The 24773-nt window shown below is 45.5% G+C and overlaps 1 protein-coding gene across 1 annotated transcript in view; it reads left to right on the top strand.

Moving 5' to 3' along the window:
- Nucleotides 1–24773, top strand: part of LOC103919323 (peroxidasin homolog) — a 48202-nt gene that overhangs the window by 13826 nt on the left and 9603 nt on the right. The window contains exons 3-16 of the mRNA XM_009326818.1: nucleotides 5118–5189; nucleotides 5442–5513; nucleotides 8384–8455; nucleotides 10005–10076; nucleotides 11667–11836; nucleotides 14055–14172; nucleotides 15726–15895; nucleotides 16385–16657; nucleotides 16815–16931; nucleotides 18525–18683; nucleotides 20040–20152; nucleotides 21445–21601; nucleotides 23071–23179; nucleotides 23964–24121. Of these exons, the coding sequence (XP_009325093.1) occupies nucleotides 5118–5189; nucleotides 5442–5513; nucleotides 8384–8455; nucleotides 10005–10076; nucleotides 11667–11836; nucleotides 14055–14172; nucleotides 15726–15895; nucleotides 16385–16657; nucleotides 16815–16931; nucleotides 18525–18683; nucleotides 20040–20152; nucleotides 21445–21601; nucleotides 23071–23179; nucleotides 23964–24121 (1832 nt within the window). The remainder of the gene's footprint in view (nucleotides 1–5117; nucleotides 5190–5441; nucleotides 5514–8383; nucleotides 8456–10004; nucleotides 10077–11666; nucleotides 11837–14054; nucleotides 14173–15725; nucleotides 15896–16384; nucleotides 16658–16814; nucleotides 16932–18524; nucleotides 18684–20039; nucleotides 20153–21444; nucleotides 21602–23070; nucleotides 23180–23963; nucleotides 24122–24773) is intronic.

The raw sequence follows: 24773 nt of genomic DNA, 5'->3' as shown, positions 1-24773 counted from the left end.
AAGTGCTTTTAAAATGTATAAAACCTTGCCCTACAATGGTTTGGCCTGGCAGAGGAAGGGCAGCGGATGCTGGTGAAGCTTCCGTTCTGCATCTCCTTTTGGGCAGGATGGCTGTACTATATCCAAGTTTGACAGTTTATAAATCACCCTGATAAGGAAACCTTTGTAGCCTGCGTTGGATGCGGGGAGGTGGGCTGTGAGACTGACAGAAGAGGAGGCTGCCATGAATGTCCAGTGGGGCTTTTCAACAGTTCAAACCTTCCCCTGGCTCTGCTCTCTTCTTTTCTCTCCTTGGCACGGAGATTTGATAAATTGCAGAGCACTACTTTAAAATTAAAAACAGGAGCCCTGTTTGTCTGGGGAAGAGATACAGTCATGATATGCTTCTGGCTGGGGACTCCTGCTACAGCACCACAGGTAATAAGCAATTATCCTAAATCCTGCACCACTGGGAGCTCGCTCGTTGGCTGTCAGCAACATACAGTGCTCTGGAGAAGTCCTCCTGGGCCAAAGATCTTAGAGTTGTAAGGTTTCCTCATCCTTTCCTATTGCCTCTTCTCAGTTCCCGTGCAGATGTAGGCGTCAGGATCTCCTTTGTGTATTCTTAAACCATTAATGTGTCCCCTCGGTAAAAAAAAAATAGGGTAGCAGGGAGAGGGAGGGGAAAAACCTCTTGTATGCCATCCACAAAATACCCACAGCTCCTCAACAGATGTTTTGCTTGAGTTTGCCAACACCAGCTGCATCGTTTAACCCAACATTAGCTCACAGCAGGTGGTGGACTGTGGAAGACAGCAAACACATTGCGAGCCCACGGGGAGGCATAGCGTCTCACTGCTTTCCAGTCTTTGCTCCTTTAGGTCATCTTTGGGTGGGGCTGGATGATGACACCCATGCATGACTGTCCCCTTACGTGTTCCCACAGGAGGTCAACACCCTGCCATGTTGACCCAACTGGTGGATTGCTGTATTTTCAAACCAAGACCATCACAGCCAAATGGTTGCTGCTACTTGGGTCTTTCCAGTATCGTCTATAGAAATGTCCAACCCTGGGACCAAAGCAGTATTTCTTAACTTCCCCAGTAGGTATTTTGTTCTGCCTGTGGGATGGGCACCCTAAAGAATAGGGACTCCGTGGAGACCACGTTGTGGTATGTGCTTCTGCCTGTGCCTTTGCCCTGCCAATGTCATCCTTGCTCACATCATGTTTCTCTTTCTGCTTAGGTGAGAGCGAAAGGCATTTCTGGTGAGCTCTGCAGCTCTCCTTTAGATGTTGCTTGTAAAGGGTTTCAGGGTGAATGACAGGAGTAACATGGCGGCTCTGTCTTGAACCCTCTAGTAGCTCTTGAGAGAAGGTGTTCCTGCAAGCAAGGAGGGGATGTCGGAGCCTGCTTGGATCTCAGAATAAAGTTTCTCCCTCAAATATAGGAAATGGCTATTCCAGATCATTCTGTCAACAAGGGAGAATGCATGGCTGAACATGAAACTCACTTTTTCTCCCCCTTTAAATACACTATGTGATGTTTTCTATTAATGGTGGGAGGAAAAAAATAGCTGTTATGTCACAAGGACTGTAGCATGCGGTTTGTCAAATGAAAAGAGGAAAGAGTACACATTTTGAGTCGGAATTCTGCACTGTCACATCATTTAATACATTCTTCAAAACAGAGGACGACTCATTTAATGCAACTTAAGCCTATGCTTGGCAACCCGGAGAGAGGGCGGGGAAGGAGAAGGGAGGAGCAGTCAGGACATAAAACCTAAAGGAAACTGGATGTGAAATGTTCTCTTAGGGAATCTGGGCCAGATCTCATGGTGCTTGTACATCTCAAACTTCCCAGAAGAATTTTTCAGGAATAAAACCTGTACAATTGAGTCTGCCTACTCATTTGGAGCCCAGTTCACCAGCTGGCACGAAAGGGAATGCCACATCATTTTGCTATCTTTTGATAAGCTCCAGGAAACATACTTCTGATACTTTTAATTTAGCTTCTTTTGCTACAGGGTGTACTTAAGACATGCATCGATAATGATCTTTCCAGCTTCTGTCTGCCAGAGCATTTATTCCCAGCAGATCCAGTTAGCAGTAGATCTTAGCATTCAATTCTCTTCAACGTTTACAGGAATTTGAGTGTTTTGCTATTGATTGCAGCTGGGATCAATATCCCGGTCATGCCAGGATTTTGCACACTTCTCTGTCTGGGTGAATTGCACAGAAGTCAAGGAGCAGACCGCTGTGCACAAGCCATCTAAAGTCTTTATAGGAGCCAGATGTGCTGTCTTGTCTATGGACTTCTCTGAGAGCAGCATTTTGGAATATGTGGACTATGATGGACTTCGTAAACTATCTCACTTTTGAGTTTTTTCCAGGACATATCCTTCTATTACAATGGGGAATTCTGAGACAGGAAACAGAGATGGCTTCTTCCATACGCTTTTTAACCTTTAATCAGGTAATGAACAAATTTTTAAGTATCAGATGATAAGAGGCCTGCGTACTTCATGCCATCTGAACTTCCAGAATTGGTCTTACTTGGTTTGGATCACTGATTACATTGCCCTGAACTGTCCTAAATAGCCAAGGCAACAAAACGGACTAGGTGAATGCTTTTAAATAGCACCAAAATGCAGTCAGACAACATGTTGCAATTTGAAATCCCCCCTGGACTTCAGTCCCGGTCCGAACTGGCTGCATTAAAGATAAAGGGTCAGCGAAGGAGTCCAGACCGTCGTGGTGCGTGGGGCTGCTCAGGCTGTTGGTGTGACCCTGCCTGCAGGACCTGCTCGCCTGGTCATTATCTCGTGTCCCCTGTGAAAGGAGCGGCCGATCCAGGTGCGTGGCAGGGGACAGGTGCTCACGTCCACGGGAATGACGTCGGAGCTGGCACCCATCTATCAGCCCATCTAGCATCCTCAGAAGTGGGGCCAAGGATCAGATAACAGAGAACAAGCTGCCTTCGTTCTCCTCTGGCTGAAGATGAAAGCACGCTGATAGAGGGCAGGGAAGGAAGCATGCACGGTTGGTGCTTGTGTTGTCTTTGTCCTGCGGGTAAATAGAAAAAGCCCTCTCCTGCGCTGCTCTCAAGCAGTTATTTCCATTCCTTGGGTGTTCAATCATCAAATAAACCTTCGGGTTGGTGTTCAGGGGCTGTATTTCCACTCAGCATATCTGGCTGTCAAAGCAGAGTAGTGTGTTCCAAGGACTTGACATCATTTTTGCATCCTTACGAGTGAAATCGGGTTGTTTAACCTCAGCTGTTTGTATTGAGCCATTGCTTCCAGCTGTGCAGAAACTTTCCAGCAACTTTCTGCCTTAACCTCTTCGGGCTGCTCGTCCACAACCCTGGCAATGTGCAGTTTGGTAGTGGCACCCACATCCGTGGTAGCAGGGTAGCTAATCAAGAGAGGACAGTTAAATCAAGGATACTGAGATTTTTCTCAAACCCTTATTGTTCTGACTTCCGAAGGTTTCTTTGTGCTCGAGTTTCTTATGTGCTTTTTGGACCCTTAGTGTAATACTCTGCCTGAGAACAAGGTGGTGGAAAGCTGGTGTGGCTCAGATGCCTGGCGGCAACTTGTGGAGCTGCCATAACACCTGTGTGTTTCTGGCATCTTTTATCTTTGCATCCCGGAGGTGTTTGATTTTATCTTCGTCTTCTTTTCCCACACATTTTCTTTCATTTCTCCCTGCCTCTTTGTCTTTTCTCTCCGTCCTTTACCTGCACAAACCGTTCTTCCCAGGAAGGGACCTTTGCTTGTAGTGCCAGAGGCTGGCTGATGCTCTGTCTACCCTATTTTCTCCAGCAAAGAGAAGCAGAAGATTGGGCTTTACTGCTGGGAAAGTGCTGAACTGTCTTCTCACCTGCTGCCTGGTGGCAGATGGTTTCTGAGGAGCATAGCTGTCACAAAAAGGAGCTTGTAAAATCGAAAATGCACATCCAATGCACGTGTTGAATTTGACCCAACATCGTAAGGTCTGGCTGCTCGCAGAGGGAATAGCAGTTTTTCCTACAACACTAGAAAAACAAATCTTTGCAGTACACGGTCGCAGCTCTCCTCTCCATCCACATCTTCATTTAGGAATTTTAAAAATAAGTGTACCTGGTGAAATCCTTGCTCTGAGCTATTGGGCTATAAGCTCCACCAGCTCTGCGGCCGCAGTGAGGTTTGCCAGATGTGAACATCAGTGGGATACCTTGGCAAAAGACCCACAGGAGTGCGGTTAGGCAGCCACAATGAATGGTTAAACGTTGTATATTAAACAGCTATTTATAAGTGATTTATTTCGTTTTCTTGGTGTTGGGCTTGGCAGTGGTTGCAGAAGAGGTTTTCGTAGCGTTCAGCTGCATGGTTACCGCTGTTGCACACAGCGTGGCTATTACAAGGATGAGCTGTGTTTCTGGTCATTGGCACCGGCCAGCATTTGCATGCACAGTCATGGCAACTGCACATACAAGTCAGAGATTGCCTGCCAAGGCAAGCCTGTCCATAGGTTTTATATTAAAACCTGGCACAAGGCTCTCTAGATCGAAGGAGGCTGTCTCTGGATAGCCTCAGGAGTGAGATCTGTATTTATTTATTTTTCATTTGCATATATTTGTATACAAAGTGATTAGAACAAAGCATTACCATTTTATAACCCCTATAACTCCACTGTGAAGTGGCATTTTAAACTGTGTTTGTACTCTTAAAAACTGGCTCTGCGCGCCCCTGCTCACACGTTGTTGAACACAACCATGCACCTTCAAAAACCGTTGCGGTTGTACAAGAGTGGCAGCAATGATTTAATTTGTCCCCCGCTCCACTTCCTTCTGCCTGTCTCCCTTCCCCTCATCCCTTTCCTGGCCAAAATTGTAACTTTGGGGTGAAAACCACTGTGGGAAAAGGTAAAGAAAAGTCTTTGAACTTTGTACATATTGGAAGCACTTGGCACCTCTGGGCGAGAAACCTTCTCATTGGCTTGCTGGTGTGAGTATCCAAACTTCTAACCCCTTTAAATCTTAAACTCTGGAAAACATAGGTTCGGGATTTTTCAGTGGGCATCCAGGAACACAAATGCCCCAAGTCTCACACGTGCTGAATTCACCGGTTCTGTTTTTCTTTCTTGATTTGAACAGGCTGCTGAACAATAATCAGATAAAACAAATTGTGAGAAGATCCTTTGAAGATTTGGAGAACCTGAAATACCTGTGAGTTGGTAGCTCAGTAGTTTCTTAAGCTCCTTGAAATTTAACAGCCCACTTCTAATGTTTGCCAGTCAAGGACGTAGTTTCTGTGGTCAGAATTTCTGGATGTTAATGTCACAGCTATAAAACATTGCCCTTGAATCCAATCACAAAGCTCTGCTTTGGATTGAGGTTGATAGCTGTTTCCTGTGTCTTTTTAAAACACAACTGCTGATCAGTTATCCTAATGCTTTTTTCTTTCTCTCCTTTTGAAAGCTACCTTTATAAAAATGAAATTCAGAGCATCCAGCAACATGCCTTCAATGGGCTCCGTTCTCTGGAACAGCTGTAAGTACAAATGAGCCTTGTCTGTTGATGAATGTGATGTGCGTAAGAGCTGATTTATTGGCTCCTCTAACCCAAGTGCTGTGCTTCCAGTAGTGGAGAGTACCAGACACTTAACAAGGAGTAGGATGAGGCTTCTACTGTTTTATCGTCCAGCTTTGCAAGACTACACCGGCTTCATTTGAAAACAGCTGGTCCCAGTACTGATTTTGGTTAGTTAATGCTGAGGTCTCTTCCTACTGACGTCCCATATATTCTCTCCTGATCCTAAACCTCTGGAGCATAGGAGAAGCCCAGCCATGCTTCTGATTCCCTTTACGTCCAAGGACCTCATGATGGGAGGAGATAGGGGTCTGTAGGATGGCTTGAAGCAGAAGGCAGCTGGCCTGCTGTGGTTATGCCTGCTGGGACTCCTGGAGCAGAGAGTAGGATCTGGCCCTTTGCTTGAATTGAGGGTGCTGGTTGAGTTTCTCTCTTATCCAACCCTTTGCTGAAAATGAACGGATGAAGTGCAAGCTGAGAGCTGGGGCGGCGGGGTATTCATGGGAGCTACTGGGATGGTGGTGCCCGCATGCTGTAAAGCATCTGGAAATTGCAACGGGGGAGAAGATGATGGATCCAAACAAAGACAGTAATGACCTTCCCTCCAAGCTGTGTGGCACTCTGGGATGCCTTGCCTGTTTTCCTGGCAGCTGGAGCCCATCACAGTGGCACTCTAGCAGTCCTTATTTGCTCCCCTTCTGTGTATTGCAAATCTGTGCTGTTTATTCAATCGAAGAAGTTTTGGTTTTTGACTCTTAGCGCTCCATGCTCAAGGTGAGATGGGAAGACTGAGGTCTGACTCTTCTAAAGTGTCTTGCTAAACTGGGATTGGATTTTTCATGCCAGGGTTGTGATATATTATGTGCATGTGTGTAAATACATGTGTACATATGGAGAGAGTGTGAGCATGGATGTTTGAAGTATAGGAATTATTTGCATCGTTGGAGAACTGGGACCACAGGTGAAACCATTCTAATTCATGGATTGTGCCAAATGACAGTGTTTATAGGGCTGGAATGTAACTAAGGATTTTGCTGTAAAAGGGGTAGGATCCAGCTTGTTCTCCAGACTGACAGCAGAAGTGGACAGAATACGATGGGAAGTTTCAGGCAAGCTTAATAATAGGTGTGCTACCAACCTTGTGCACAAGTTGTTTTTTCATCAGACAGCTCAGCAAGAATGCCTGGGAGAAAACATAGGAAGCAGATACCGGCTCAGCTATGTTTAGAGAGGAGATGATGCTGGCCGCAGTGATATTTTAACAATGACCGTTCCAGACTTGATGTCACAAATAAAAGAAAAAAAAACCCAATAAAACCACAAAACCAACAAACAACCCTCTGAAAGGCCCATCTGTTTTCACTCTCAGGCAGGCATGGTTCCAAAAGAATTAGCTTTGCTCAAATCCTACCCCGTTTTCCTGTACCCACAAGCCAGCTTTTCAAGAAAAAGTATAACCCGATTGATGGACAGTATCGGATGCTTTCCTCAAGGTCCAAAGCAATGACAGCAGACATCTGAGACTTATTAAAACACGTACGTCTCTCCCCACTGTTGCCCTCCACTGCAGAATCTGAGTCACCGTCCCTCGGTTTGTGCTCTGATAGTGGACCATTTATCATGAATCCTTCCATTACAAATCAAACAGCCATGTGGCGGCTTAGGCAATTATTTCTCAACGCAGTCAGCTACAATAGCAGAATGAGTATTTGTAGATCCGTGATTAATCAGTGTCCGCTGTGAAATTTATGCCTGTGTAAAATAGGGGGGAAGAGTTTAGGCAACTTTGAAACCATACCGAAATGCATCTAAAGGTCAGGAACATGTCAGTTATGCCGGTGAATGTCACAGCTAATGGAAACAGGGAGTCTCGGGTATTGTGGGGTGTTGCTCTGCAGACCCCGGGTTTCCTTTGCTGATGGCAAGGGGTGACCTGGGGCAGTGCAGAAGGTATCCCAGGCCTCTGGAACAGCAGGTCACACTTGAGATTTTAGCGGAACTAAAAACATTGACCCGTATTAGCAGGAACTGGGCTGTTCACATTAATGTGCCATTTAGATTCAAGTGTTCCAGCTGAATGCACCCTCTCTGTCTTTGGGGACTGTGCCTTCCCTCTGCAGAAACAGAATAGCCTGATGGCAGCTGTTCCCAGATGTTTCTGCTCTTGCTGGGTGGATGCACGTGCTGGGAGCCCCTGTTAGAATCAGAGACAACTGCAGGCTGGAAGAGACCTTTGGATGTCTCCAGTCCCACCTTCAGCAACAAGCAGGACCAATTTCCAAGTTTTATCAGGTTGTTCAGGGCCTTTTTCTACAAATTAGTTCTCAGCAAACTCATGATCCCATTCAGAAATGTTGCAATTCCTAGGCTGGGAACAAGTGCCTTAGAGTAAGGCTATTTCTTCCTCCCTGGCAATCCAAGGATGTGCTGGGGAATGCCAAGGCACTAGGGGAAAGGCAGGGAAAACTCCCGTACGGCGGTCAGATGGGAGCAGCTGCTGCCGGGTCTCCATGGCCAGTGGTTTCATCCGGACCCTTAACAGTGCAACAGGCAATTCGCAGTGATGGTGGTGGTCTTAGACTTCAAGGAAGAGCAAATCTATCCTCCTCTTATTAAGAGAGAGAGTAAATAATTGACAGAATAGGGAAAAGTGTTGGGTACTATTTTTGCATGTGGGAAGTGGAGACACTGAAGAGAATGCTGGCTTCTCCACATCTGCCCTGAGATGTGTAGTGACCGATTGGTGGGCGTTGGTGGATTGATCGGGAAAGATCTTCTGTCTTCTAAATTGCAATCCGTAACCCTGCCCTTTGTGATTTTCTGTGTGACAGCTATCTGCATTTCAACAACCTGGAAAGCCTGGAGCCAGAGACTTTTAGTGACCTGCCTAAACTTGAAAGGCTGTAAGTAAAGATGGGACCTTTCTTGTGAGTAAGGGGGTGAGGAGAAGGGGAGAAAACCCTTCGTTTTGTGTAACCGTTTTGATAGCATGAAGTGTGATCTTCCAAATGGAGGGAAATGCAAAAAGAAACTTCCTTGAAGAAGGAGATTTTATGTACTTGCCAAGTGGAAGGGTTACTGAGAATATGAAGGGAATTTCCCATGTTGTGTTATGTTCACGTTTCCACCTAAGTAGGGATAAATCTGCAGAAAGCCCTACAGTTGGCCAAGCCAACTGAAATTTTACTCTGACCATAAGGTCAACATTAGTCACTGTTCGGCAGTGCGTACAAAAAAAAAGGGGTGGAAAAGGAATAAAGTCAGAAGAAAATCTAACAAGAAAAACACGCATCCTTCTTGAAAGCGATTAGGAAACAGAGTCCTGTGTCTTCTGCTCCCCAGGATTGCTTCCAGTAGTAATGTAGCCACTAGGACAAAAGTTCATGTGGTGGTTCCCACTCCATGGTGAAACCAACAGACCCTTCTATGCTGCGTGGAAATGTGCCTTACGTCCATACGTGCTAGGAAAATAAAATCATGGGATCCAAACACCCTGAGGAAAACTCAGACCTGGATCGGTACGCTATGGCTGATCTCAGTCTCTGTATTTGAGCCAACAAAAATTCTGGATTTAAATTTTAGAGGAAGGTTTGTCAGCATCCAACTAGGCTGAACTCACGTGTACACATGTGTATGCAGACATTTGCACACAAGCTGAACTGCTTTTGTATTTCTTTCCTGTTCCATCTACTAAAATTGCTTCCTATCTTTTGTCAATGGTCTCTTATGAGTTTTAGATGTAACCGACATAACTAAATTTCCCCCTCTATTATAGGAACGGAGAGTTAGTTATCCCATCTTGGTCCCCACTGATGCATTTTAGTGCAATCAGGGTTTTTTTCTAAGAACTGGGGAGTCTTATCTGTGTGCTAAGGCTCTGGAAGTGAGAATTTGCCTCAGTTTTGTTCAGAGATAAGCCCAGCTTAGGCTGTTGTTGTCTGAATTAGATTTACTCGTGGATTTGGGTTAATAACTACATTGAGTCTAGGGCATGAGTTGTCTAGCATCTTCTGCTGGAGCCTTACTTCAGTGGCTGCCCTTGTAAAATTTCCCTGTCTTCTACAGGGGGGAAAAGAAAAGGTCCCTTCTAAACTGGAGCTGACCAAGGCACAGAAAACATAGGGTGGGTCCAGGCTGTGGGGATTTCGTGCCCTTTCTCCTCCCTTCGCAGAGCATGAAGCAGATTAACTTTAAGGTTCCAGTTTAAACCTGTTACATCACATCTTGAGTCACCGTTTCCAGTCCACGCCCGCTCTCCGCTTTGGTGCATTGCATTGCACTCGCAAATGAATGAAATCCCTATAGCTCATGGAAGCAAACACATTAAATTTAAAAACTAAGCTCCATTTTGATGAGCAGCCTTTGTATTTAAACTGAGTTTTGACCTGGGACGTTATCATCTGTGTAGTGCAAGTACTGAATAATGTTTTGGCATGGGTTCTCCCATCGCAGATTCTTGCACAACAACAAGATTTCCAGGATTCATCCGGGGACATTCTCTCAACTGGAATCCCTCAAACGACTGTAAGTAAAAAACATTGCCTGCAAAGAGCAATTGTTTATCTTCGATCAGATGGCCAGGACCTGAGGAAAAATGTGCCTGGTTGGCAAAGCTTTTAGTTGTTGCACTTCTAAGGCCACTGCTAAGTTTATAAAGCAGTTTTGATTGGACGTGAGAGCTGATTTAACCAGTTAGTGGTTTCTTCATGCTAGTGTCTAATTATAGTCTAACTATGATCTTCTTACAGCTCAATAATGCCACAGGAATGAACATTCCTGGAAAGTCCTCACAAGTCTCTGCTGTCCTACACAGCTTGAACCCATGAAACATCCTTCAAAAATATAGGAAGTCCAGGTCACTGATATGACCTCGATCATGTCTTCAGATCAGTATCTAACATGGAAGGAAAAATCATAGTCATAAAAGAAAAGGCTTTTTTCCTAGAGATTGAAAATACTCAGAGGGGTGCCGAGGTGCACGATTCTCATCCCATGTGGGAATGCCCCTGGTGTGTTATTCCCACATAACCTGGCTGTCTCTTAAGCTTACTTTTCGCTTGCTTAAACCCCCCAGGGCTTTGCTTTGTTTGTCTTTTATGATCTCTGGAAATCAGTTCTATTATGTGTTTGGGGGGAAAAAAAGCAAAAACTAAAGAATTTTGGTGTTCTGCCACGATTTTAAACTAGAAGAAAATAATGTGTTTCTCACTGCAGCCCTGTGTGATTTCTGCAAGCAGGTAAAATGCTTTGCTTTTCTCTAACAGGGAATAACCTGTGACATGTTGTCTGTACGTGTCAGAGAAAAAGGTGGGGTGTCTATAAAATGCTGTATCGTGGCCTTGTGTGAAATCTCACATTCTCAAATGTTTGTCTCTGGAAACATTAGCCCTTTCTACCATGTTTTTTTTCAATGGCCCTGACCCATCTACTGTAAAACTGTCAGTGGGGAAGGAGGCATCAACTAATCCCCCTATAGTCTTTATTTATCCTTATGTGCACTGCACATAGGAATGAGGTCAGCGGAGGGAAAAGCATGGGTGCGCTGGGAGGTCACCGGTGCTGCATTCGGCGTGGTTCAGGCGTACGTTGCAGTAATAAAAGTTCTTAAGTTGTGCAGAAATGCTACAACCTCTAGGAGCTGGTCACAGAAAGAGATTGATCCGATGCACACTAAAATCAAGGGGGAGTTTTTTTGAGCTAAGAGTAAAAGAGAACGAAAAGCTCTAACAGAGGCAGTGTTATCTACTGTTCTTACAGAATTCAGTCAAGGTTGAAATCTCCATCCTGGGGGAAATACCAATATTTCAGTGTCTCTCTCTGCCTCAAATTAAGCCAAAAATGCATAATCCAGTTTAACAGAATAATTTTCATTTGAAACTGGAATGGCTGATGGGTAATGTTAATTTTTCAGCGAAATCCTTCTGACTCGGTTAAGCATCCTATTTAAATGTTGTGGGAATGAAATATCTCAAATGTTCATTTGGGTATAATCAAAGGCAGGGAAGAACAGCCAGGTGATCCTTCACTCCGGAGGACTGTTCCCCTCCTGTGTCCTGGAGAAGGAGGCAGCAGTCAGAGGCTGGGAAATGAACTGTCTTTTCCTCGGTCTCGCAGGCGGCTGGACTCCAACGCCTTGCTTTGCGACTGCGACTTGATGTGGCTGGCTGAGCTGCTGAAGAAATACGCTGAGCAGGGCAGTATCCAGACAGCCGCCACCTGCGAGGCTCCTCGGGAGCTGCACGGGCGCTCCATCGTCACCTTGACCGCCCAGGAATTTAACTGCGGTGAGCGAGGTCAAATCCCTCCACCGGCCACCCCCAGCCCTTGGAGTTGGGCTTTTGTCTAGGAATTGCTTCCTCCACCCCTTTTCTTCCCTCTTCCCTGTCCTGGCATCCTGCTTTCTCCCTCCTTTTACTGCTGAAATGGAAAAGTCCCAGTGGGGTCACACAAGTTAAGTTATTAGGATAATGCAGAGAAAGCTGACGGTCGTGTGGGGGTTGAAAGCAGCTCTGTTTTGGCTGGCAGGTGTCGTCTTGGTTTCTAGATAGAGTAGGGCCAGTAAAGGACCTGCTGCGGTCGGTGGCTAAACCAGCAACCAGAAGAAATGTCCCGTATTAGGCTGAACAGAAGGGGAACACTGGGAGAGCTGCAATGGCTGGAAACACAACTGAAAACCTAAGCAAACTCTTAGTAGATACATAGCTGAATGCTTTGTTTGACTGCGGTAATGTATTGTGTTTGTGAAGCTGTTATTCTTTAAATTTAGATAATTTCTCACTGGAAAATGCCATTTTGAAATGAAAGGTTTTGTTCTGAAAAATTCCAAAGTTAAATATTTCATATAGAAAAAGACAAAACTCTGACTTTTAAGTGTAGGCATCGGCAGAGGACGGCACAAGCATCGGCTGTGGTTCCCTGATACTTCACTGCTGGTAGGGTCAGTTTGAGATGTTCCCACTCGCCCAGGCCAGCTATTAGCATCCCTCCTGGATATGCCAGTCCAGCCGTGTGTGTGGCCGTGCTGTGAGCCAGATGCGAGCGATCAGCTGGATTTTGAAGAACCCTCCCTTGCATTCTGCTTTTCTCCTATGATTTTATTATTTTTTTTTAAATTCTTGACCATTTCACAGCTTAATTTAGGGCACAGCCATGCAAAGAGTTGAATTGGCACAAATTGGGTCCCTCGAGGGACAGGGAGGAATAGGAGGGGTCAGAGAAAGCAGCTGGGGACACATGGAGTGGGACCTGCTGCAAGTGGATGTGCTGCACCACGAGCTGTCCCCGACACACACCCGGTGCCACAGTGCAGCCGCTAATGTAAATTTGTTCTGGTTTAGGCATGGGCGCACAGTGGGATGTCTGTCAAATTAGCCAGAGCACCTGGTGGGAAGATTTTGCTGGCATTAGGCTTTTAGACTGGTGGTGTGCCAGCTGGGGAAGACAAATGATGCATAATTCAGTGTAAAGCGCTAATGATGCAGGCAGCTGATATCTGAGTCAGTACGAAGCCTGCTGGCATGAAGTTAACCCACCGCTTTTCAGCAGATGTGAAGCAGCGGAGCAAATCTGCACTGGATCAGCTTTTTGTGCCATGGGGCTGTGGTGGGTTTGGTCCTGCGCTGGCATTGTGGAGACTGGTTGCCAAGCCGTTGGCTTGCAGCCTAAGGAGTAAGGGCACAGACCTTCCACTGGAAAAGGTGGCAGGTTCTCACTTAATCTCACGAATAATCCAGCTGGTTTTACTGGATTACTGGTGAGTAACAGTACTGGTAACTAACATCCAGATTGTTAGATGGGTAGGTATTCTGCTGAATCAAGATCAAGCACTCCAGACCTTGTACATCAATTCCTTTCTATTTTAGCACATCCTTTAAATGTTTAACTTGCTTAGTGCTTGAGTACATCTTAAAGTGAAGCACGTAGTGAAAGGCTTGGTTGAATAGGGGTCGGCTGATGAATTACGGACATAATGAATGAAACCCTGTCAAAAGGGAGGTGGTATGATTTGCAGGGAGCTGGCACTATGTTCAGATGGAGCAGGCAGTTGCTGAGAGCAGCAGGCTGCCAGGGGCGGAAAAACAACCCAAGTGAGGACGCCACTGACTTCTTCGCTTGTTTTGGGGGAGCCAGGGACCAACTCTTGGGACAGCTATAGTGAACCAGTGTACAGCCAGGTCTGTTTTTTCTCAGTGCTGCCTGGGGCTGGGCGGGGAGCTGATCCACTGCCCAACGTACTGGCAATAGGAAGAGCCACTTCAATTCTCCAGGGCTTTTATCAGGCTCAGATGAATGATGCCGTTCCCTCCCTGACATCATTTTTGCTGATGTTGGTGAGAAGTCTTGGGGTGGCTCTGGGTGGATGCCGTTGTGCCTAGGGCTCTGCTGGTGCCTGCTTGCTCGGGGGTTGCAGGATGGGTGTTGCGTTACCCACCACTCTCCAGTTGGGCTGTAGGTGTTTTTGTGCTGCTCTAGACTGGGTTGTGTTAAAACGGTGTTTTGCAGAGAGGCCTCGCATAACCTCAGAACCTCACGATGTCGACGTCCTCCTGGGAAACACAGTTTATTTCACCTGCAGGGCAGAAGGCAACCCAAAACCTGCGATTATTTGGCTGCACAACAAGTAAGTCACACACAATGAGCCCTGGGGTAGCAAAGGTTTTCAAGCACCGAGCTCTTCAGTGACTGCCTATATTTACAAAAGCTGTTTCACGCAACATTAAAAAAAAAAAAAAGAAATGGATATTTCATGGGTTGTATTTACCTTCCTTTTAATAGCATTCTCTGGTGACCACGTAATCCAAGTGGTGTTTTCATCTGCATTTGTAGTGGATTCCAAGAGCTTATAACTTTCCCATAAACATACTCTGCAGCCTGAAAGCAATTGTCTTTTGATCAGAAAAAAAAAAAAATTAGTATTTCATGTTGCTCTAAGCTACCATGCTTGCCATTTATTAACTGCTGAAATGCTTCTAGTCTCTAGGTTTCTCTCACCGATGGCCTAGCGTGCTGGGAGAATGGCTCATTTTCAAAGGCAAAAATCACTGGTCTCCGCTGAAAGACAGACCTTGCAGAGCGGTGTATAGATTATCATTCTGTACAGCAACACTGAAAAAATGTATGGCTATGCTAGATGCCAAAGTGTTTCTGGGAAATGCTACACAATAAAATATTCTGTGCTCAAGCAGTTGCCCACTGTGGAAGTGAAGTTACTTTGCTGCTTTACGAGCTCCTTGTCTGTGGGAGCTGAACAGGGCTCTGTTATTAATAAAAATGATCAATGTATGCTTCTTCAGCTAACTCCCCACCAGGCAGAGTTTCAGCACAGAGCAAAAGTTTATGGCTGAGTTAAGTCCCCTGGAAGGAAGGTTTTGTTAGGGAAATGCTGGCAGGCTCCCAAAGATAGCATTGTAAGAGGGGTAATGATAATAAATGTTCCACAAGCGAGATATGGCTAGAGTGAGGAGACGTCAGGGGAATTAAATAAATGCCCAGCAAGCATATTAGTTTCCATAGTGGATTCAGCCTTTGTCCTAGGGGGAGAGAGGTCCCTTCTCCCTTTTCAATCATCTGCAGCCATCCAAGATTCCTTCGTGCTGGGACAAATGGGATGCAGCAGTGGGACCTTCTGCCGTGGGCTGGGATCCAGGAGTCACAGGTCATTGTAGAAAGAAGGAAGATGTTTCGCAGCTCTCGGGTTGGGTTGGAGTCCAAGCTGTGTTGGGGTCCCAGAGTGACTTACTTAGAGATTTTTGCCCCCCTGAGGCCTTTGAACCCGTTCAGATAGAAATGGCTGCACACAATAACAATATTAATTCATTGTTATATTTGCATTTAGTAAATAATGAGAACAAGCTTTCTGGGCCTAGATGCCCTGACAATAGCCACGATGCTATTGCATGGGAACACTACGCTCTCCTGATGGGCTGTAAATGTCATATGTAATCAGCGGTGAGAGAAAAAGTAGCTTACCCATGGAGTAAATCAGAGCTGGAGCTGAAGTTCAGTGCTGTAAATCATAACTCTTGCTATAAATTCCATGAAGTCTGAGAATAGCTCCAAGGAACACCAGTTTACTGCAACGCATGCAAAGCACCATGACTCCCCCAGCAGCTCGGGGGAAGATCACCAGTCTTTACGCCTTTCAGATTTTGCCTGTTTGTGGCTGTTTTTCAGTAACGAGATTGACATGAAAGATGACAACCGCCTGAACCTGTTGCAAGACGGTACCTTGATGATCCAGAATACCAAGGAGTCAGACAAAGGCGTCTACCAGTGCATGGCCAAGAACATAGCTGGGGAGGTCAAGACACAAGAAGTCGTTCTGCGCTATTTTGGCACCCCATGTAATTAAGCCTTGTGCATCCCTTGAAGGACCAACTTGGGTTGGGGCCGGGAGTGGAGCTAAGTCAGAGTCAGTCCCGGCTTTATATGTGCCAAGATGTTCTTGGTGTGCTGGGGAAGAGAGTGGCTAACAGCGTAGCGTGGTCTGAGCTGTAAGGGGGTTCCTTCACGGGAGTTGGAAATTCGAGGTTTAGAGATTGAAGGTAATTTGGGGCTGGTGAGGGAGTTTGGAGGCTGGGATGAATTCTGCGGCACAGAGTTATCAAGGGTGAAGGGGACACAGGGGTGGGGATGCTCCAGCACTAAGTGACTGGGATGGGGAGGTAGCAGGAAGAAGTAGCACTGGGGGAAATTGCTCACAGCGAGGATTTGGAGGTCAGGGAAGAGCCAGGTGACTGCTAGCTGGGCTGCATGAGGAGTCCAAGTGATTTAAGCCCGTTACTGAGCCGGCAGCAGGGCTTCTGGTTTCTGAAGCACTCGTTTCCTTCCAGCCAAGCCCACTTTTGTGATCCAGCCGCAGAACACTGAAGTGCTGATTGGGGAAAGCGTCACCTTGGAGTGTGGGGTCTCTGGGCACCCCCACCCTCGCATCAGCTGGACCCTTGGCACAGGCTCTCCTTTACCACAGGATTCCCGTTTCGCTATCACCAGCTCTGGAGGACTCTTCATTCAGAACGTCACCTTCTCGGACCAGGGGCAGTACAACTGCAATGCCAGCAACACCGAGGGATCCATCCAGGCGACAGCAAGGATCATAGTGCAAGGTGAGGAGTCCCAGCCTGATGACGTTTCTGGGATAAAGTGCTCGGTCAGGGGGCTGTATTTAAGCCCTGTGACTGGTTCTGATCCCATGAACTGAGAATTAGCCTGAGCTTGCTGCCTGAGTTTTTCCTGCTGCTCAGTCATTGCTTTCCCTTCCAGATTCTCCCAGGTTTCTCCTCATCCCCACTGACCAGACAGTAACTGAGGGACAAAGCGTGGATTTCCCCTGCTCTGCCGAGGGTCACCCTCCACCCGTGATTGCCTGGACAAGGGCAGGTACTGCCTCACTTGACTCGCGATTTCTTTCTCTCCCATGCCACCATCCACGGGGTGTGGGTGAGAACAGCCGAGCTGCCGGTCCAGGGCGATGACATGCAGTGGTGACACGGGACAGACGGTGATCAGCACAGACCCAGTCACACTAGGAGGTATATTGTAGATCACCAAGGGTGGTGTTAAACACTGGGGAAGGAGCCTCTTAGGTCTTTGACACACTAAGTCATCATGTCAGAAGGAAGGAGCGTGCTGTTTTTCATCAGCATGAAACCCATGGAAAGCCTCAAATTTCCTCCTGTGGTGGCTTCCTACCTCCTTTGAAAAGACAGGGTCTGGACATTCCGAGTCGGTGGGTATCACCAGGTACCAGCTCTCCATCATTGTCATTGATTTGCTTCTCCTGGGGAGCATGTTGCAGGAGAGCATCGTTCACTGCTGACACACCTCTGAGGTTTCTTTTAGCTTAGGAAAAACCACTTTGGGCCAACAGGTGGTGGTGAATTTTTAAAGTCTCGGGTGGTTGTTAGCGCTGGCTCCACTGAACTGATCCCATCCAACGCTTTCTGGGACAGAAGCCAATAATGCTTGACCCAGAGGCCCTCCAACTTTTCCTTATGCTTCACAAGCCATAAATAATGGTTTAGTGCTGTGGAGAATTCATGGCTATTGTATTCCAGCTTCCACAGCAATAGCCCTGACGCGGAGTTAAGAAGGACCAGCTGAAATTCTCCTCCACCAGCCTGTTCTCCATCTCCTTTAACCTGTTTTCCTCTACTGCCCACATTTCAGAAGATACCTCTTAGAAATGTGGAAAGGAGCACAGTGACAAGAAGTAAGGTTAATAATTGCTCTGCAACCAGGTTCGCTAGGTCACTCAGCAATCCAAAGATCAACCAGGCTTTACAGTGCTTTCACAGAAGGCATGCTAAGAACAAGACAAGAGCAGGAGGAGTGATGGAGCATTGCTCATTCTCAAAGCCACTTTTGACAGCGTGGGGTGGATTCAGATTCCTTTTGGTGTTTGGGATGAATAAATAGAGCCCTTATTTGGAGGAAAATGGAATATTAAAAAAAAAAAGTCACTAAACTGAGTCGTTCTAATAATTTTGTTAGGGTTCGGTAAAGCGTTTTAATTTTGAACTTTTATCCTTAAATAGAGGAAATATTGAAACAACGCAGTTTCCAAACCAAAGAAAATCGAAATACCAAATTAAAAAAGACAATGCTAAATGTTTCCATTTATTGGATTAAACAGCCAGTTTGGATAGTTGAACACAGATTTGCTATCTGTCAGGTGTCACTAAATCTGCAGTTTGCACTAAGAAAAGGCTTATGAGGAAAAAAATAAAAGGGTACTGGAAAAAAAAGGAACTCCTTTCCAGTTGCTTAGACAAGACAACTCAGTCATGATCCTGGGTGTGGGAAGAGCAGCATCTGTCCTGTTCCTCACTTGGCAAGATGAAGATGGTATTTCAGGGTGGCTGGTGTCGTGTTGGGAAGGAAATGAAATTTTTAACTGTCACACAGATACCTCCAGTGACGGGAAGAGAAATCTCACAGACAAATAACAAATTGCACGGCTTGTTTGACCAGGTGGGCCACTGCCAAGTGACCGGAGGCACAGCATCCTCTCCACGGGTACTCTGCGGGTGATGAGGGTAGCTTTGCATGACCAAGGCCAGTACGAATGCCACGCCATCAGTGCCATCGGAGTGAGGACCCTCCCGGTACAGCTGTCAGTGACCCCACGAGGTAAGCTGGTGAGGCGGTGGGAAATAAGGGCTGGCAAATGGGTTTATTAAGTTAACATTGTGGTATATAACACACTGTCTGACAAGGCAGGGAATTGCCCTGGTTCCTATGGGATGGGATTTTGCTTTTGCCTGGGAGCAGATGTCTAGCCCTAAGAGCCCCATCAGTTGGTGGGAAACTTTAAAGAGGTTTCAAAACCTTGAAAACCAAAATTTGTGAATTGGAAGAAGCTGCTTCAGTTTTCCTTGAAAATTTATCTGGTAGTCTAGAAAAACTATAACCGTGGGAATGAAACTCGTCTGGTGTGGGCAGGGAATGGGATGGTATCGGTTGGCATCTGCACAAATAAACACTAGGGCAGGGTTATGCGATCAGAAATGAGCTTTAACGCCCATCAGATGAGCTCTGATAGCTGGCCAGTTTGAGTGAAAAATGGGGCCCTTTAATGTGTTTGGGAGTTGTTGTTAAGAAGATGATTTTGGTAAAGGAAAGGAAACAAAGGATTTTTGTCTGCGAATTTACAAAAAAATGTATTAATTAAATTCTTAGTAATCTTTTTTTTACTGTTTTTAAATTTTGGCTTTTCTACAGAATGAATTGTAAGATTCTTTTCTAAATGAAATATTCTGCAAAAACCCTGATTCCTTCTCAGGAAGATTTAACTCTGGCTCCAGAAACGTTTGTCTTAAACATTAGCTACCAGGTCATAGGTTCAACCTAAATTTAGGTATTCTAAAATTAAGCCTCTGTAAAACACGAGTCACACAGGAATGCTTTCATGTTTTCATTTCCTTTCTTGTTGCCGTATAAACAATCATTCTAAATAAGCAAACATCCCTGCTTGTTCACAAACATGGCAGAATTTTACTAATGGTAGACTGGAGAGAAGGAAACTATCTAGAAACATTAAATTAGTGATGCTTCAAGCACAGAATTCGCAGAATATTTTAAGACCAACAAGATCAATATAATTATTTAATCTGACCTGACTAACACTTGCCAGAGAGCCTCATCCGATAATTCCTGAATCAATTCACGATCCTTGTTTCAGCTAAAGCATCTTTTCTAGAAAGCCTTTGAATTAACGATTTTAAATGACAGAGAACGCAGCACATTCCTATGTAATTGCCCCAAGTAGAGACACACAGGAGCAGAAAATAATGAACGTAAACCGCAGAGGACTTGGTAGAGAGACAGAGAGCACGGGTAAACTGACACCCCTTTGAAGAGCCCTTGCAACAGCAGAAAGAGCCCAGCATCTCTGGTTTGCCCATGCTGAGATGTTTTCCACGCAGATTTCTCTGTTTTCCTTGATGCATTTCTTGCACTTGTGACTTTTTTCCCTGTATTGCACAGTGATACCCGTGTTCCTTCATCCCCCCCAAGACGTGGTGGCAGAGACAGGCCAGGACGTTGCCATTACCTGCGCCGCCCAAGGGGATCCACGGCCCACCATAACCTGGGTGAAAGTAAGAGAAGATACCCCGTACTCAACAGACACCAGGAAGCAGGATGGCTCCTCCGTGGGGGCGTTAAACAACTCTCCCGTTAAACACCTGTCCCAGCTCAACTCGTTAAATCAGTTTGTGCAATACACATGGAAGAAATTGTGTTTAATGAAAATTTAAGGACCAACGTTTCCACTGATTTGGGGGTTTTAATGGTCTAAAAGAATGTTGCTCTTTCTCGGGCTCGAAGCCTTGCAACGCACGTTCCTGTTTTCTCTTGTTCTTCCTTCCAAACAAGTAACTTGAAGCGAGTGACCTTCCAGCATGTTAGAAACGCTTGATTTGCTATTCCTAGAAAAAAAATCCATTTTCATTTTTTTCCAAGTAGTTTGTCCTTATTTCCAGGATTCCCACTGGTGGAACTGGATGATGCTGGTTGGCTCCAGCTTTGGTGGGGCAAAGCCACGATCCCTCACAATCACGCTGCAGCCTGGCTGCTCTTTTCAAGAATTCATTAGATGAAGCCCTTCAGACTTTTTCCTGCTGTGCCGCAGTACAACACCAGTGACCTTCACTGGGACCTGCCCTGCCTTTGCGCACAGTCAGGCACAGAACAAATTAGAGGGGAAAATGCTTGAGCCTCAGTTACCCTGCAGAGGTCTCGTGGGAGGTGACCTTGCAGTTTGCCTTGGGCTCCAGCCAGCAGTGGGAGCAGAAGAAAAGAGCCTGGGAGGGCAGCAGAGTAAGCATTAGATTGGGGCAGAGCAGCAGAAAGACGTTAAGAAATAGGAGAATAAAAAAGTAAAACCTGAAGCCACCAGACAGGTTAAGAGGTGGGGTTTGAGCGAGCTGCTGCTCGCAGCACCTTGATCAGCCATGCTGCCCAGAGCCAGCAAAAGCTGGTGTATCTACAGTTCAAGGCCAGCAAAAACCCATCAGTTTCAGGTTGTCCCAAAACTTTTAGACTAATTTATGTGCCATGAAACTTCTGTGACAGCATCAGGGCACAGCACTCGCTCCAGCCAGCCTGTCTGTGAGAAGTGCAGAGAAATGCGTGGGGTGTCTGTGCCCTGCAGGGAGTGCCTGAAGGTGGACCAGGGTAAAGGAGCTGAGGAAGGACCTCCTCTCAGTGGGTCCAGGCAGGAGCAGATGTCCTTGGATGGCTTTCTGGTTTCTTTGGAAGAGCAATGCTAACATCTGGTGGCCACGTTAGTTCATCGCATCCATTTGCGGGTTTGCTGAATAGGCTGAAGGCTGGGATGATGGGAAGCTTTCCATACCCTGACACTTTTTGTCTTTTGATGGTGCAACAGGAGGGTATCCAGATCACAGAGAGTGGCAAGTTCCATATAAGCCAAGACGGGACCCTTGCTATTCAAGACCTCGGCGTGGCTGACCAGGGCAGATACGAGTGCATAGCAAGAAACCCCTTTGGCTTCACCTCCAGCGCTATGCAGCTCACCATCACCGGTAGGGTATCTCCTGTGGTCCTCCTGAGTCTTCTTTTGCTCTCGTGTAAGGAGGGGCTATGCTGTGTTGACATCTACACTTTGAACAGATAACTCTGTTATTTCTTTAGCTTCATTGCAGACAGGTCCCTCGCGGGTGTGATCAGAGTCGCTCAGTTGTGAAACCCCATGCACCTCCCAGCTGCTCCTCGCTGTTTTCTCAGCTGAGCTGCAATTGCTCCCTGAAAAGCCAAAGGTGTTGTCTTAAACTGCCCCCTGCAAACCGAGCTGTCGGTGTGCGTGTAGTTACTGCCTCTGCTGGGAGGGAGAAACTTATTATAATGTGCCAACACACTCACAAGTCATCGTCTGACCATAACCTCGCATGCCAGGGGAGGGAGAAGGAGAACAACATTGTCACCGCAGATACAGGGTTTTAAGTGTTTGCTCAGTCTCTTGGGGATGGGAAATAAGTCACTCATTTTCAAGCTACTGCTCCGTGCATTAGGGGAACTGTAATGAATAAAGAGGAGCAGCACTCCTCTGCTAGTCAAACCAGAGGTCAAGAGTAGAAATTGTACTTCTTAGAGGGTAAGGAAGAACTGGCAAGGGAAAAAAATCAAAGGCAAGCAATAAGGTTAAAAATATAAGTAGAGGGCTCTTCCTCAAGCACGCAGGAATAACCAGCATGAATAGCGAATAGCTTATTAGGTGAATTTAGTATCATTTTCTATACAGGGATTGTGTGCAAGGAGGTGAGAATAATCTGAAATTTCTTTGTTGTTTGAAATGATTCCTAAGATAATTTCTGTGATTTATTCTTGATTGGTACCTCATTTTCCAGCTGGCGATTGCATATGCCAGTAGCCAAATGGGAACTGGTTTGTTCAGCTGTGACAAAGGCCCTGGCTTAAAAAATGCATTCTGTAGTAATTTTTAAGAATTCATGTGTTTACTTCTGAAGGTATTCAAACCACAGCTTTCTTTTTTGTTTTAAGATGATGTATCTGATGTGTTAACGCTAAATTTGAACTGAATTAGAAGTGTTCCACAAATGGAAAATTAATGTATGAGCAATACGTTCAAATGAATTTCATGAATTTTAGAAGTTTCCTTTGTGGGAAGTAAATACATTATTTTGGGTTAACTTGCTGTGATTTTTCACATTTTCTTTTTCCAGTTTAACCACCAACCAAAGCAGGCATTTATCTGCAAAGCTGTACAGGAGCAAACTCTGAATATGTGTTCCACAGCCATCTCCTGAAAAAGTCACCTTCTTTTTCAGGCAGTTAATTTCTTCTTCAGAATATCTGTTTTTAAAAAAAAAAAAAAAAAGTTTCATGGTGTTATGTTGCAAATGGAAAAGGAGTTCGACCTGCAGTGGAGTTACTATGGGGCTTGTACCGATACACAGGTTTTCTTGAGCTTGGAAGACAAATTAATATCAAAGTAAATTAAGACTTTTTTGCTCTTTCTTTCTGCTTTGGAAAGCCACGGACGTCGGTCGGAGCGGCGACACGTTTGTAGCCACGTCGATACGGGAAGCCATCAGCAGCGTGGACCACGCCATCAATTCAACACGCACTGAGCTGTTCAGCAAGTAAGTGTGTGAAGCGCCGCGATCTGAGCCTTGAAGCAGAAAAGAGCTGAAAGAGACACTGAATGAAGCTTTCTCAAATCTCACTTTATCGTTGACAATCCGCAAATGAAAGCTACAGTATTGCTTCGAGTATTGGAGGTTGAAGCTGCACCGTGTAGATGTAAGGATGTGATAGAGTTTCATAACAGGCATTTGGGATTCTGGAAAACTCTGATACACGAGTATCTGATACATGAATATCACCTCTTACGTCACTTACATCTGCGATGTGCATTTTGTCAGCTGGAGTTGGCTCCGGAGACAGTGCATAGAAAAGAAAATAATCAGCATGGTCATTTTATAAATGCAACTGACTTTGTGTAGGGTGAACAGAAATAATAATATAATAATTCTAACCATTTCCTCAATGAAAAATTACTTCCTGAGTGAATGGTAATTCCCTCCTCTTTCACCCCAATATATGTTTTTATTGAAAAGATAAATAGTTTGTATTAAGCCCAAAACCTCTGGGTTTCAGCTGTTGAAAGGTGAAAAATAAATTACTATAGCAGAAAAAAAAAAGAGATGCTGAGGAAATTAAATATGTGTATTTTCCTGGGGAAAAATACCCTTTCTTTAATCATCTGCAATATGCAGGCAAGCCACATCGTTCTCATACACTTGTTTTGGGGGTCAAGCACCAGGCCAGGCTTAGAGCCTGACTCCTGCTGCCTGCAGTCTCATTGCTCTGAACAGAGTGTATTTATTTTAATGTTCCTGCATCACTTCTAATTCCTTGAAACAGACGTCCCAAGACACCCAATGACTTGCTGGCTCTCTTCCGTTACCCCCGGGACCCCTACACCCTTGAAACAGCCAGGGCAGGTGAGATCTTTGAAAGGACCTTGCAGCTGATTCAGGAACATGTGCAACAAGGTCTGATCGTGGATATGAATGTCACAGGTAGGAGAGATTTTATTTCCTTTCTTAACTTTGTGCATAGGATTAAATTAAAACAACAACGTGTAGACATCCAGAAAGTTTAAAAAGTGCAAATTTGGGTATGTCAAGAAATGTGTTGTCTGGGTCGCAATGCTCTCTTACACGCCATGGTTTTCATAACGGCTGGAGGGCCGGTCTTGTGGTTGCCGTACTAACCCGGTTCTCAGGAAAGTGGTCCAGTTCCCCATTTTGCTAAAGATTTCTTGACTGGCTATGAAAGCCCTAATCTAAAAATATTTAGCCATCTAACTCACAAAGGAGTACCTTTGTGGATCTAAGGTTCAGTCCCTCAGCAGCATGGTCAGAGATGTTTCGTGCCCTCAAAGTGGCAACGAGAAAAATACTGAAGTATTTGGGTGCTGTAAGAGAGGAAAGGGGATATCACTCCTTTGTCTCTCTGCTACTTTGACCTCTTAGCTACAAACTCAGATGGGTTCCAGCCACTGAGGTTCCTTTTATCGAGGCAGGATAGCAAGCAACAAAGCAGTGCAACACCAAAAATACCTGGAAAGGTCCAAGCATCCAGCAGCTGGACTCCAAAAGTTGCTAGCTGGGACTTCCTTTATGTACAACAGACATTCCCATACACTGCATGTTTCTACCTATGCATGTG

The sequence above is a fragment of the Pygoscelis adeliae genome, unplaced genomic scaffold (genome assembly GCF_000699105.1).
Source record: "Pygoscelis adeliae isolate BGI_AS28 unplaced genomic scaffold, ASM69910v1 Scaffold286, whole genome shotgun sequence".
Lineage (NCBI taxonomy): Eukaryota > Metazoa > Chordata > Aves > Sphenisciformes > Spheniscidae > Pygoscelis > Pygoscelis adeliae.
The sequence above is the reverse complement of the archived record's forward strand: the minus strand, read 5'-3'. Positions and strand labels throughout refer to the sequence as shown.